The sequence below is a fragment of the Psammomys obesus genome, unplaced genomic scaffold, assembly GCF_907164565.1.
Source record: "Psammomys obesus unplaced genomic scaffold, mPsaObe1.curated_primary_1811, whole genome shotgun sequence".
NCBI classification, from domain to species: domain Eukaryota; kingdom Metazoa; phylum Chordata; class Mammalia; order Rodentia; family Muridae; genus Psammomys; species Psammomys obesus.
In genome coordinates, this window is record NW_026590062.1 from 12,853,782 (window position 1) to 12,867,352 (window position 13,571).

Sequence of the window (13,571 nt, forward strand, 5' to 3'; positions counted from 1 at the left end):
CGGCGGCGCTGGTGGCCGGGCCGTGGCGAGGGCGAGGGCGCCGGCCGCGCCGCCATGGGCCTAGCCGGGCTGCAGGTGGGTGTGTCGGGCCCGGGCGCGTGGGGTGGGGCGGGCTAGGGGGCCCCTGCCGGGCCGGGTGGGAAGGGCGCCGCGGCGAGGGCTCGGGCCCAGGGACGGCGCAGCCGGGCCCCCTGCGTGCGGGCTTGGAGACATGGCTGCGGCGGGCACCCATGGTCCCGCTGCCAGCGCCGCCGCGCCCTGAGCGCCCCTCCCCCGCTTCCCCCGGGTCCCCCCTCTCCAGGCAGGAAGATGTGCAAGCCCCGCGCGGTGGAGGCGGCGGCGGCGGCGGCGGCGGTGGCGGCGGCGACGGCCCCGGGCCCGGAGATGGTGGAGCGGAGGGGTCCGGGGAGGCCCCGCAGCGACGGGGTAAGCAGGCTCCCTCCCCGCACTGAGCAGTGCGCCAGCCGGGCCCGGGCCTCGCGCACGTGGGCGCAGCGGCGGGGGCTCTCCGACCCCCAGTGGCGCCCGCCAACGGGACTGGCGCGGGGCAGCTTCCTTCTCTGCCGCCCGGCCGGGAGTTGCACTCCGGCTCCACTGTGACCCAGACTGGTGATGTCTGACCTCGAAAAGTTTTGACTCTGGCCCTGTGGCATTTCCAGCCCCTCCCGAGACCTAGGATCCATGGAGATGGCTGCTTTCTCAAGGCTGTGTGGGTCTTGCTCTTGTCCCTCGATCAGTCCCCAAAGTGTCTGATCTGGTGTTTAGTGGCTTACCGGGCTGCCAGGCCCTGCATTGTTTCTTGGAGAGCCCTCCTTTGGGTAGTCACTCGGAGGAGAGGCCCCACACCCAAAGACACCAACTCAGCGGTGACCTGTACCGCCCAGCCTCTCCCTGTCTGCCCCATGTTAGCAGCCAAGGTGCGGTGTGCAGCGGAGTGGCCGCCCTAAGTGCGCTGGCCAGGAGCCTGTGCTCTTATTGGCCTGCCCCATCCCTCAGCCAAAGTACTGGGAGGTGCTGAGCTGCCGTGGCTTGAGAGGGGCCAGGCCTGGCTCACAAGCTCAGGCAGTGCGCAAGCCCTCCCAGCTGGCCTCAGCACTGAGCGGTTAATCAGGTTCCCTTAGGCCTGTTTCTGTGCTATTGGCTGACTCCCTAGCCTGAGGAGTTAACCCCTGACTCAGCCCAGCCTTTCGGATCCAGAGTCGGTTTTCCCTGGGTCATTCTGACCTCCCTGCTGCTGGTAGGTTAGGTCTTTTCTTAAACGGCCTGCACCTTCCTTTACCAACTTGTCCTCTGCTGGTCAGACTTTCTCCTTAGGGACATGGTGTAAAGAGTACGTATGTTCAGAAACCTGGGGCTTCAAAATCTGCTGGTTGCTCTCCTGAGAGAGCTCTCCTAAGGCTGGCATCTCCTGGTTGGCCTGTCCTGGAGTGGTGATGCCGTCTGTCTTTTGTATTATTTCCCCTTCTTCTTTTAAAATGCTGTGGGAATGTCTCTGTTTTCAAGCCTCGTTCAGAATACGTTGTTTGTCTTTCTAGGAGAACGTGTTTGCTGGGCAGTCAAAGATCTATGCCTACATGAGTCCGAACAAATGCTCTGGAATGCGCTCCCCGCTTCAGGAAGAGAATTCGGTTGCACATCACGAGGTCAAATGCCAGGGGAAACCATTAGCTGGAATCTACAGGAAGCGAGAAGGTAAGTCCTGAATGGCCTCTTTCTGCCTTCCGCTGCTCAGGTTGTATAATCGCTCTCTCCCTCCCCCTCCCCCCTCTCTCATCTTCCCAGTGCAGGGTGTGAGGGAGATGTTGACCGTGTTCCTTCTCACTAGTGAGAAACAAACCGAGGTGGAGAGAGTAGGATGCGTCAGGGTGTGTGTCCTGTGGTCTGACAGGTTTCTCCTACTTTCACAAGAGTTAGCCTGTCCTTCAGGCGTGTCTTGCCACATTGCAAAAATAACACACCTGCCCTGCAATTTGAGAGACCTATGATTGTTAAAAGTGCAGAAAAGGTGAGTTCAGGTTGTACAGAGCAGGTGCTGGACTGCGGTGTGAGGTAAACTCGGAATCAACTAACTTACCTTGTACGGCAGGCCCTGACCCCCTTTCTACGGTTTCTTCCCATTCAAGCGCTCTGGGTTAATTTCAAAGCAGTTTGCCCTGTGTGTGAATTTTTGAGTTAAATACTGAGCGTAGGCTGGTGCAGGGCTCAGTGGCAGCATGTGAGACCCTGAATTTGATCCTGAGCACTTTACAAAAAGAAGCAGAAAAGGTTAAACCAATAGTGCGTGTTTATTAGGAAATTCTGTAAAAGCCAGGTCAGGATTTCTAGGATTGCAAAGCCAGCATGACTGCAGTCTGAGGCTTTTTCCACCCCGCTGCCCACAGTCAGTAGGATTGGGATGTGGCTCAGTGGCACAGCTCTTGCCTAGCAGGCGAAAAGCCCTAAGTCCACGCCTAACACCACAGAAAGAAAATTCAGCTTCGCTCTATGAAGAAAGCAACCCTCTAAGGATCTTGATTCCCTCCAGATACTCCCTTTTAGAGCTTCAGGGAGGGAGAGGCTCCTGTCCACCCCAGAACTCATTCCTTATAGATGAATCCTGCCAGGCCAAGCAAGGCCCTTTGGCTTTATAGGAGAAAGCTGTCTGTTCACTAACAGAAGTGGTCAGAAGTACTAAATCCCAACCTCTAGCTAGGGCTTTCTTTGAGAACTAATGTGGGAGAGCGCTGTGCCTCTGGAAGGAGCCTGCCCTCAGCTTGATTCCCCCCCACCCCCATGCACAAGAGTTGTCTCAGTCAGTCTCAAAATAACTTAGTTTTTAATTGTACCTGCCACTTGGAAGAGGCTTGGGCAAGCTGCAGCTCTTTTTGCGAGCCCCAATTGTCATATCTATCAGTTAAGAACAAATGCTCTCTCACCCATTGAGCTGTTTTGGGAGTAAGGTACAGCATGGTTGTAGAAGGGCCTTGAGATGGTGCAGCTGCCAGTTCGGCCCCACTGCTGTGGCCAAATCTTTCTACATCCTTGTGCCTACAGATGTTAGGAAGGTACCTGCCACCCAGGCGTGGGCAAAGGACTCTGTGTGAGGTCATAGCTGAGCAGAGTGACTATTGTCCATGTGGTGCTGCTGAATGACAGTAAATAGAATTTGGGGTCACATGTACATTGGAGTTTCTGAGAAGGGTCATAGTCTCACTCAGCTGTGCTGTGGCACAGACAGGTCTTACAGTATACACAGGACACTGGACACTCCCGCCTAGAAGAGAGTGGGGCTGATCTCGCTAAACTGGGGCTTCTGTTTAAATTACATTTATTTAGTTTCTTTGTGTGCATGCATGTGGGCGGGTACCTCTGTGCTGTCATGTACGTGGGGGTTCGGAGGAAAACTTACAGGGGTTGGTTTTCTCCTGTGAAGGTCCTAAAGATCAAATTGAGGAAATGAGGCTTGACGGCAATGGCTTTTACCTCTGAGTCATCTCATGCTGTGGACTGCACCCCTTTTACGCACTTTTTTTAATGCCTGTTCTGGGAATTCGCACTCAGGTCCTCATGTTTATGTGACAGTTCCTTTACTCGCCAAGCTAGCCCATCACCAGCTCCACCTTCCTGGATACTTGTGATGCATTTCTTTTCCCTCTTTGATTTGTTGAGCTGTAATTCCAGGCATCAAAGTTTATTTGTTAATTTTGTAGAACCTGGGGCAGAACGCAGAGACTTTGGGCACCTAGGCAAGTACTCTACCACTGGGCTAAGTCCCAACCCAAGTCTTTTATTATTCTGCAGCCCCGGCCAGCCTCAAACTTCCCCTTAGGTTGTGTTCCCCTCCCTCCCCCTCCCAAGTGGGCTGAGATTACAGGCATGTGCTGTCATTTTACTCTGAGCTGCTGAGCTCCATCCCCGGCTCCATAGTGTGTGGTTGGGTGATTTTTTTTTTTTTAGTGTGTGTGCAGAGTCACACAACCACCACCTCTAAGTCCAGAACATTTTCATCACCCCACAAAGAACACAGCCATTAACACTCAGGCTGCACTCCCCATCCCCCACAGCTCTAGACAGCCTTGAAACTTCTTTCTGGGTTTGCAGCTTTGCCTGTTGTGGACATTTCATGCAAATGAAGTAATAGGATATGTAGTAACTATTTATCCACCGATGGGTGTTTGGGATGTTTGCTTTCTGGCTAGTTATGGGTAAGTTACCAATTTTTGTATAGGCATGTGTTTTTAGTCTTTGAGGAGCTTTCTGCTGGGTCATGTGACAACTCAATGTTTAACTTTATGAGGAAACTGTCAAACTGTTTCCCAAAATCACTGTGCCATCTCGTATGTCTGCATAGTATACTAGTTATTTGCTTTAAAAAAGTAAATCAGTACCTGGGCCTGGTGGGGCACACCTTTAATCCCAGCACTCAGGAAGGCAGAGGAAAGCTGATCTGTGATTTCAAGGCCAGCCTGGTCAACAAATTGAGTCCAGGTTAGCCAAGGCTACACAGAGAAACCCTGTCTCAAAAAACAACAAAAAGTAGTAAATCGTTAAATCCATTTGTGAAAAACAGCATGATTCACCAGTGCAGGCCTACACACTGCTATCAGTAAGGACTTCTGCTATCAGTACCGCATGACAGGGTGCACGCCAGTCTGCCTGGGTACCTTCCGGAGACTCTCTGAGAGCCTTAAAAGGAGGGTTTGTTTGGCTAAGAAACTGAAGTGAGGTATGCCAGGCAGTGTGGGTAAGAGTTTGGGCTTTTTCCCCTCACTCTGTCCCGTCAGTGCTAGCTGGCTCTTGCTTTGGGAAATGAGCTTATTTTTGTGTATCTGCAGCAATGTCTGAGAGCCCTTGGCCGAGCACTCAGGACAGCATTATCACCCAACATACTTTACATGATCACAGGCTATCTCCCTTGTCCACATACTGAGGACCAGGTCTTGTCTTCAGTGTGCTGGTCAAAGTATAAATCCAAGTACTTCTGCCCGGTTGGCCTTAGGGGACACTGGCTCAGTAGGCTCCAGCTCCTCCGTGACATAGCCATGGTGCTCTGTTCTTAGCCTGTCTTAGAACATAGGTGATAACCAGTACATAGAGTAAATCCCTGTCCCACACCCCTCCTGCTGCAGAGAAAAGAAATGCTGGGAATGTGATCCGAAGCGCCGTGAAGTCCGATGAACAGAAAATCAAAGATGCCAGGAGAGGTCCCCTGGCACCTTTTCCAAACCAAAAATCCGAAGCAGCAGAACCTCCAAAAACTCCACCCCCGTCATGTGATTCTACCAATGCAGTGGTTGCAAAACAGGCCCTAAAAAAGCCCCTCAAGGGCAAACCAGTTTCTCGGAAAAAGTAAGTAGCCTGAAGCTCTCTCCTAACAGACCATTTGGTGCCTATGGCCTAGCTCTGGCCCCTGATGCCTCTCTCCCCTGAGTCATCACAGCACACTTCCTGGTGTTTCCCTGTATCTGTGTAGCAGGGGCTAGAGGTCAAAGACTCCCTCCCTGTCTCTTTCCTCAGAGAGGAATAATTAGTTGTCCTTGAAACTGGGGCTTACCCAGGTAGATGAGCAGATGTTCATGTAGTCCCTGTGCATCTCATCTTGGTGTCTGAGGAACACAATTACAGGGAGTTAACTCCTGGGTATGGTCTGCAGGGCAGCAGGCCTCATGTTTATTTTCTTCCCTCCTCTCACTCAGGTCTCAAGGGAAAACGCAGCAGAATAGAAAACTCACAGATTTCTACCCTGTGAGAAGGAGCTCCCGTAAGAGCAAAGCTGAGCTGCAGGTAGGGTCTGATGGCTGCAGCAGGGAGAAGCAAGCTGGCCTGTGGGCTTTGTTTAGCATGTGTGGGCGGAGCCTGGGGTGTGCGTCTTGTTCTGGCAGAGATCATCCTTAGCTTGCTCTACCTTCCAGGTGGGTCAGGAGGCATGCATACTTAAAACCCCTCTGGGGATCCTTGTAACCTGTACTTCCTGGAAAAGAAAATCACATTGGCTTTTCCAGAATGTGCTGTCAGTGTGTTTGGAGCCTGGGACTATGGGGGAAGCTGCCTGTTCTTTCAGGAGCGTCTTCTTGTCCGCCTCCTAGAAGTTTCTAAAGAACAGTAGCTTGGAAGTATATGCTGATTGTTGAGCTCAAGCCTTGTGTTAGAGTATCACACTGTCCTGTGTGTGTGAAATGGAGTGATGAAGGCCCAGCATGGAGACACACACCTATAATCCTAGAACTGATATGTTCCGATGAGACTATACAGCAGGTTCCAGGCCAGATAGGGCTGCATAGCAAGACTGTGCCTCAATAAATAAATAAATAAGTAAATTGAAGGATACAGTGGTGCGATGTTATAAAGATTAAGAAATGAGTTCATGACATTTGGTGAATACCAGCACTCAGGAGGGTGGGGCCAGATCTCCAGCCCGAGACCACTCATAGCTACATAGTAAAACCCTGTCTGAAATAAATGGCACCCTGCGCCTAGGGACATAGATAGTTAAGTTGCTTAGTTGCTGCTAGAAGTCCTCTCATCCCTAGCCCCTGTAAACTGGAGGTGGTAGCTTTTGTCTAATCCCAGCACTGAGGAACTAACTGAGGAGTCTCTAACTGAGGAGGTTAGAGACAGATTAGGAGTTCAAGCTCCGTAATGATGTGGACGTGGAAATGGCAATTAGCTGAGACTGTCAACCCCCACCCTCCATGTTTGTCAATATGGTCAGTTCCCAGGTGTCCTATCTGCCTCTTTCCAGCTGAACACAAAGGGGTTTGTAGGCAAGAAGGCAGCCAGACCAGGTGGCCCACAGCCGTGTGTACAGTACCAAGCTGGCGGCCTTGTAAATATTTGGTGCAGTGGGGTGTGGTTATTGCTTCTCTGTTCTGAACCCCAATGGTATGGCTAGATAGCTCCTTGCCCTCACTCTCTTTTGAACTCTAGAGGGTTCAGGTCACCTCCAAACAGGGAAGAGGGTACTGGTCTGGGCAGTTGAAGCATTTTGTCTGCTGCAAAGGTCTCGTCAGCATCAGAGATGACAGATCTGCAGCTCTGTAACTCTGCCAACCTCTTTTCTTTTAATCTATGCAGCTTTATCTTAAAAACCAGCCCAAAGGAGGGGGGTCTGCCTCCCTTCCTCCACCTCCTCACTGGATTTGGCTTTATTTCTTGTGAAAGACAGAGTCTTCTGGCCACGAATGAGCTGTTAGAAACAGCCGCCAGCAGTGGGAGTCTGTGCTGGGTCAGTCACTCTCAAAGATAGCACTGCAGAGCGGAGGTGGTGCCAGGCGTCAGAAACCAGGGCTCCTCAGCCAGGCAGTAACCGTGGCAGGCCCCACAGGGGTCTGGGGCTGCTGGGTAGGAGCACCTGGGGCTCTGTGCTCCGGGGGCGGCTGCAGAGGTCACCTGCTTCCAGCAGTGGGGAAAGTGTGCCCCATTGCTAGACCAGGCACCAGTACAAGCAAGAGCCATGCTGTGTCCCTCACTGTTTGTCTTGGCTCTGCTGAAAGAGCACTGTTCCCCTGCTGCTGGCTGTGGCAGTGAAGTGACAGCGCCTGTGGCGGTGTGTATGTGGCTGTTGCTGGCAGGATCTGTGTTCTCTTGACTGCAGAGAAAGCTGGAAGGCATAGCAGCTGGGCCTGTCAGAGGGTTGAAGTTCCTCTTGATCTGACTAGGCCAAGCTAGGAGCTGAGTAGGTGGACCAAGAGCTACTGTAGATGACCAAAGTACCAAGATCTGAGACTCCTTGTGGAGCTGAAGAAAAGCAGCCAGGGTAGAGCCAGGTCCAGAGTTCAGAGGAGGAGGGAGGGGTTTGGACCATAGGGGTTTGAGCACAGGGCAAGCCATAGAGAGGTGCCCCCAGCCTCATGGGGCTATGTTAAGGAGTCCATTGTCTGGTTGGCCTGCCCTTTGATGCAGTGGCAACTACACGGTAGCAAGAACTGCAACTGTTGGCAGTGCCCTGGCTCCCTCCTCTTTTCTGAGGCCACCTGAGGACTATAGGCCTTGCCTATTCCCACAGGGTGTGGTTAGCGACTTAATAAAACCCCTAGCTAGTGCTGGAGCACAGCTCTACAGCCCTTGTCTCCCAGGCAAGAACCCTAGGTGTAATCACCAGGAGTCCTGTCAGGACGACAAAACTTAACTTTGCGTGCCTTTGGATATTAGCTTACTGAGAGGAGTAGTGTGGTAGCGTTGTGAGCCTAAGGCTCCTTGGTCCCCTGGAATCTGCATTTTCTCGGAAAAGGTGTCTTGACAGCTCTGGAGTACAGGAGGAAACAAGCAGCAGATGGACTAGGGAAAAGGTCACCCTAGGCAAGAAGCACAGCTGCTCAAAGGCCTAGAGGCTGGAGACCTGGCCTTCTGGAAGAGCTGGCTGTGTAGCTGATGGGGAGTGAGGCATTGAGGCCTGTATCTGGCAGACACACCCTTAATCCCAGTACTCAGGAGGCAGAGGCAGGCCAATCTCTGAGTTCAAAGCCCAACTGTTTCAAAACAGAAAAAGGTAATGATTGGGAAGGCGTAAACTAAACCAGCATTCCTGGTGAATGTGATGTTGTGCTCCTCTGATCTCAGCACTTGGAGTTTGTTTTGCTTTGTTTTTGGCTTTTCAAGACAGGGTTTTTCTGTGCAGCTCTGGCCATCCGGAAACTCACTCTGTAGACAAGGCTGGCCTCAAACTCAGAGATCCACCAGCCTATGCCTCTCAGTGCTGGGATTAAAGGCATGTGCCACCACCCCTTGACTTAATTCTAAATTAAAAAACTAATTTTTGGTTTTGGTTTTTTGAGACAGGGTTTTTCTGTATGGCCCTGGCTGCCTAGAACTCTCTCTGTAGACCATGCTTACAGAGATTTACCTGCCTCTGTTTCCCAAGTGTTAGTATTAAAGTTTTTTAGTAATTTTAGATTTATAGAAAACTTACAAAGGTATTACAGACCCTTCTCAGGGACCCATTACTAACCTGTTCTATTATTATCATCTTGAATCATTCTGTATATTTGTCACTACCTGGGAAGCAGCATTCACTGTTAGGTGAACATATTGCAATGATGTGACTTCTTTTATAATTTTTAAAGGGCTGGATGTAGTGGTGCTTTTAAAAATAATACTAGTAATAACAAATAATATTTCAGAAGACTCCTGTGGTGCTAGGTAAAGAGTGGAGTCTTGGTTCACAGTGGAAGTCCTGAGCCTAAGGAGATGGCTGTCAGATAATGACCTAACTGGGTCCAGCAATAGGGGCAGAGACAAAGGTGGCTAGATTTTAGACTGTCCTAGAGGTGGACACCTGGTCTCATTCACTCATCAGTATTTCCATTAGGTGTCCCAGGGCCTCTCCCAGGGTAGGTGTGGACTGACTGGCCAGTTGTACCCTGGCCCCAGGCTCTGTCTACAAGGTCTAGCAAGGGTGTGAGCCCAGCAGGTGGCAAGGCCTCCACAGATACTATCTGCCCAGGAAGTGCCTCCATCTGATAAGCCAGAGTGCTTTGGAGCATCTGTTGTCTCCATAGTTCCCTCTTGTTCCCTAGCATCCTGTGTAATGAGAGGGCACACTGGGATCCAAGGTGAGCTGTAGTAGGAGCAGGAGAGATTGCCAGCTTCTCTGTTTCTGCTGTGTTGTCCTACTGGTTAGGAGGACAGACATAGCTTAGAGGTCTGAGCTAGGCCTCCAAGGGAAGTATCAGTTAGCTAGGAGGGACAAGTGGCAGATTCTGTCTATCTGGTGGTGCTGGGCATTAAACCCATATGTTGTGCAAACATTGTCCCCTTAGTGCCCCCTTTTCCTTTTCCTTTGGAGGCAGGCTGTTACCACATTGCTCTGTGCTGGCCCAGAGCGTACTATATAACCCAGGTTGGCCTCCAATGTGTGAACATCGTGCCTCAGCCTCTTAAGCAGCTGGAATTACAAGCACCGGCCACTATGCCCAGTTTATGGGTGACGGTGATCTCATGTGATGTCAGAATCCAGAGTTTATGTTTACTTGTAGCAGGACATTTGTGTGCTGTGGTTTGGGTGTGGTGGTCAGGAGTTGGTTCCCTCTTTCTACTATGTGGGTTCTGGGGATCAAGTTCAGATAGTGAGGATTGCCAGCAGAGGCCTCTGCCCCCTGAGCCATCTTGCTAGCTCTGGGGTCCTGGTTTTTAGATCCTGGTGACTTAAACATTTTTTTATAGTACTATACAGGACAAACAGCACTTTTAAGTCTCTATCACAAATATCTGTGGTAATAAAGGTTTATTCTGTTACTGCCTTAGGGGCTTCAGTTCATGAGCAGAACCCTGTTACAGGCAGCACCTCATGGAAGAGCATGTGGGACAAAACCACTTGCTTCATTGCTGAAAATGAAAAAAATAGGGCTCCCATTATCCCGTACAGGGTACATCCCCATGACCCCACTAAATCCCACCTCTTTTTTTTTTTTTAAAGATTTTATTTTATTTTTTTTATTTTATGTATATGAGTGTTCTATCTGTATTTACACCTGCCAGAAGAGGGAATCGGTTCACATTATAGATGGTTGTGAGCCACCATGTGGTTGCTGGGAATTGAACTCATGACCTTTGGAAGAGCAGACAGTGCTCTTAACCACTGAGCCATCTCTCCAGCCCCAAATCCCACCTCTTAATAGTTTCAGTGCCTCCCAATGATACCACAGGGCCATCTATACATTTTTCACAGGACCTTTGGGGAGACACTTGAGATCCAGACTAGCTGACTATGGTGATGCCCAGACTCTGGAGGCTGAGGCAGGTGGATCTTGAGTTCAAGGCCAGCGTGGCCTTACAGAGTGATTGCTTGTCTCAGAAACCAACAGAAACAAAGGTTTAAAGTGTAGCAGGCTAGAGCTGTGTGTGTCCCTCTTGTTCCAGATGGACCTAGATGATGGATTGCTCATGCATGCGAGTAAGGAGAGGCAAGCTCAGGGCTTTGGTGTCACAGGTTGGCAGGGGCCCAGCAGGTGAACACTAACCGTTGTTTCATTTCCTTTCCACACAGTCTGAAGAGAGGAGAAAAATAGATGAGCTGATTGAGAGTGGTAAGGAGGAAGGCATGAAGGTAAGGCCAGAGCACCATTGCACTGTGGTGATCCATAGAGTGTCAAAGGGCCAGACCCAAAATCTCTTGTGAGGTGTGCATGTCAGGAAGGGTACACACAAGAATCATCCGCTTAACTGTAATGAGGCATCCTTGACGGAACATCCACTTTAACTTTAGTTTTATTTAAATTTTTGTGGAATGAGTGTTTTGCTTGCACGTATGTCTTTGCAGCACATTCGAGCCTGGTGAACACAGAAGTCAGAGGGGGCATTCATTTAATCCCCTAAAACTGGAGTTTCGTGGTGGATGGTTCTGACCCACCAGCTGGATGCTGAGAATTGATCTCAGGTTTTATGCAAGAATAAGTGCTCTTAATCAATGGGCTATCTGTCAGCCCCTCCCCCCCTTTTGGTGTGTTTTCCAAAACAGGGTTTCTCTTTCTCTGTGCAGCTCTGTAGAACAGACTGGTCGGTCAGTCTCACAGAGATCTGCCTACCTCTGCCCCTAAAGTGTTGGGATTGAAGGCATGTATCACTCTGCTGAGCCCTGGGTGGGCTATGAAAAAAGAAAAAGTGGGCCGTGCATGGTGGCACATGCCTTTAATCTCAGCACTGGAGAGGGAGGGGCAGGCAGATCTCTGAGTTTGGGACCATCCTGGTGAGTCCAGGACTCGCTGGACAGTGGGAATAGTGACAAAGTTTTGTCGTCCCAGCTACTCAACTGTTTTCCATTGGGCAGGATCTAAGACATTTGCTTTCTCCTAATGGATCTTGGTTTTCGTCAATGCCAGGGACTGACTCAGCCTGTGCATGCTAAGCATGTACTGTACACTCCGACTCTCAGTGTTTTACATACCTGTAGTTTTGGTGAGGGCCTGTACCTCTCCAGGGTGTTGTGTTGGATGGGTCTGCTCTGAGAACCAAGGGTCAAAAGCCTTTTCTTTCCTCCTGTAACCTAAACTCTCGGACTTAGTCCTGGCCTCCCTCCATGGACTAACGGGGCAGCTGTCCATGTGTAGCAGAGGGTATTGGACACTGGGCCTTGCTGCTCCCCCAATAAGCAGAGAACCTTATGGGTCAGAGCCCCCAAGTGTCACCATTTGTGGCTTTGAGCAGGTGATTCTGCCTTTCCAAGCCTCATTTTTCTCATTGGCAAAATGGTGTTCTGCCCACTTAGCAGATTTCAGCTGGGAGCCTGGCATGAGGAGCACTTTGAATGGGCATAGAGGGCTCTTTGTGGGATGGCATGGGAATGATGTGAAGCTGGACCCAGAACAGTTAGTAAAAGCCATTAAGCCACCTACACAGAGGTCCACCCAGTAAAGTTGGGAAAATGTATAGTCCAAGCTGTCTGGAAGACATCGTGCCTGGTGACAGCTGTCACATTTACGGACCTGTACTGTCTTGTCCCCTCCTGACAGATTGATCTCATTGATGGCAAAGGCAGGGGTGTGATTGCCACCAAGCAGTTCTCGAGGGGGGACTTTGTGGTAGAGTACCATGGGGACCTCATTGAGATCACCGATGCCAAGAAGCGGGAGGCTCTGTACGCGCAGGACCCCTCCACGGGCTGCTACATGTACTATTTTCAGTATCTGAGCAAAACCTACTGGTAAGTACACAGTGTGAGTGAATGAGTTTTTAACCTTTTGAGTGAAGGATGGCGGAGAGCTGGGTACCCGGAGCCACTCCTGAGTCTCTGAGGTTAGCTTCCTTACTAGTTACAATTCAGTCGGGTCTCATTGTATAGCCCTGGCTGGCCTCAAACTGAACAGCTTCCTGCCTCGGCCTCCTGAGTGCTAGGCTTGCAAGCGTGAAGCGCCATGTCCAGAGAGCTCACTCCTTTCACCCCACCCCCGGTAGTTTTGGGACTGGAGTTATCCTCCAGCAGGAGAGGACTTTCTGCCTACAAACCTGCCCAGCCGCTCACAGGCTTTTCCTTCTGGGCATTTGCCCGAGCAGCTCTGCAGAGCAGGAACTGCTCTTCCTGGCTGAGGTCTGGGGAGCTGATTTTTACCCATTTATAGATTTTGAAACACTGCAGTTCCTCTCCTCACCTCCATGGGGAGTTCTTTGGGTTCTGTCCCCAAGCTCTTCTTTGGAATTAAGCTGTCTTCCTCCAAATGGGGCTGCCAGTCCACATCCCACCAGGGCCATATGGGGCAAGACCCCAGCCAGGTCAAAAGCCTTTTTATCTATGTAACCCTCTTTCTCCCCTGTCACCATAGCGTGGATGCCACTCGAGAAACGAACCGCCTAGGGAGACTGATCAACCACAGTAAGTGTGGGAATTGCCAGACCAAACTGCATGACATTGATGGCGTGCCTCACCTCATCCTCATCGCCTCCCGAGACATCGCAGCTGGGGAGGAGCTCCTGTACGACTATGGTGACCGGAGCAAGGCCTCCATCGAAGCCTACCCTTGGTTGAAGCACTGACCGCGTGGCCTCCCTGCCTCCCTGCCTCCTTCAAAGGACAAAGTGCCCTCAAAGGGAAATGATTTTTTTTTACACACACAAACACACACACACACACACACACACACACACACACACACACACACACA

General features: G+C 50.9%; 1 protein-coding gene across 5 annotated transcripts in view; it reads left to right on the forward strand.

Moving 5' to 3' along the window:
• The window catches only part of Kmt5a (lysine methyltransferase 5A), an 18,962-nt gene extending 5,397 nt beyond the window's left edge, over positions 1–13,565 (forward strand). Inside the window, exons 1-8 of one of the 5 annotated variants that reach the window (XM_055605796.1) lie at positions 9–75; positions 302–426; positions 1,536–1,692; positions 5,109–5,328; positions 5,676–5,763; positions 10,964–11,023; positions 12,426–12,616; positions 13,233–13,565. In XM_055605796.1, the coding sequence (XP_055461771.1) occupies positions 310–426; positions 1,536–1,692; positions 5,109–5,328; positions 5,676–5,763; positions 10,964–11,023; positions 12,426–12,616; positions 13,233–13,443 (1,044 nt within the window). In that variant the 5' untranslated portion in view covers positions 9–75; positions 302–309 and the 3' untranslated portion in view covers positions 13,444–13,565. Of the gene's footprint in view, positions 1–6; positions 76–301; positions 427–1,197; positions 1,238–1,535; positions 1,693–5,108; positions 5,329–5,675; positions 5,764–10,963; positions 11,024–12,425; positions 12,617–13,232 lie in introns of those variants that run through there. The other 4 variants (XM_055605795.1, XM_055605797.1, XM_055605798.1 and 1 more) reach the window with 4 other exon arrangements.
• The last annotated feature ends 6 nt before the right edge of the window (positions 13,566–13,571 follow it).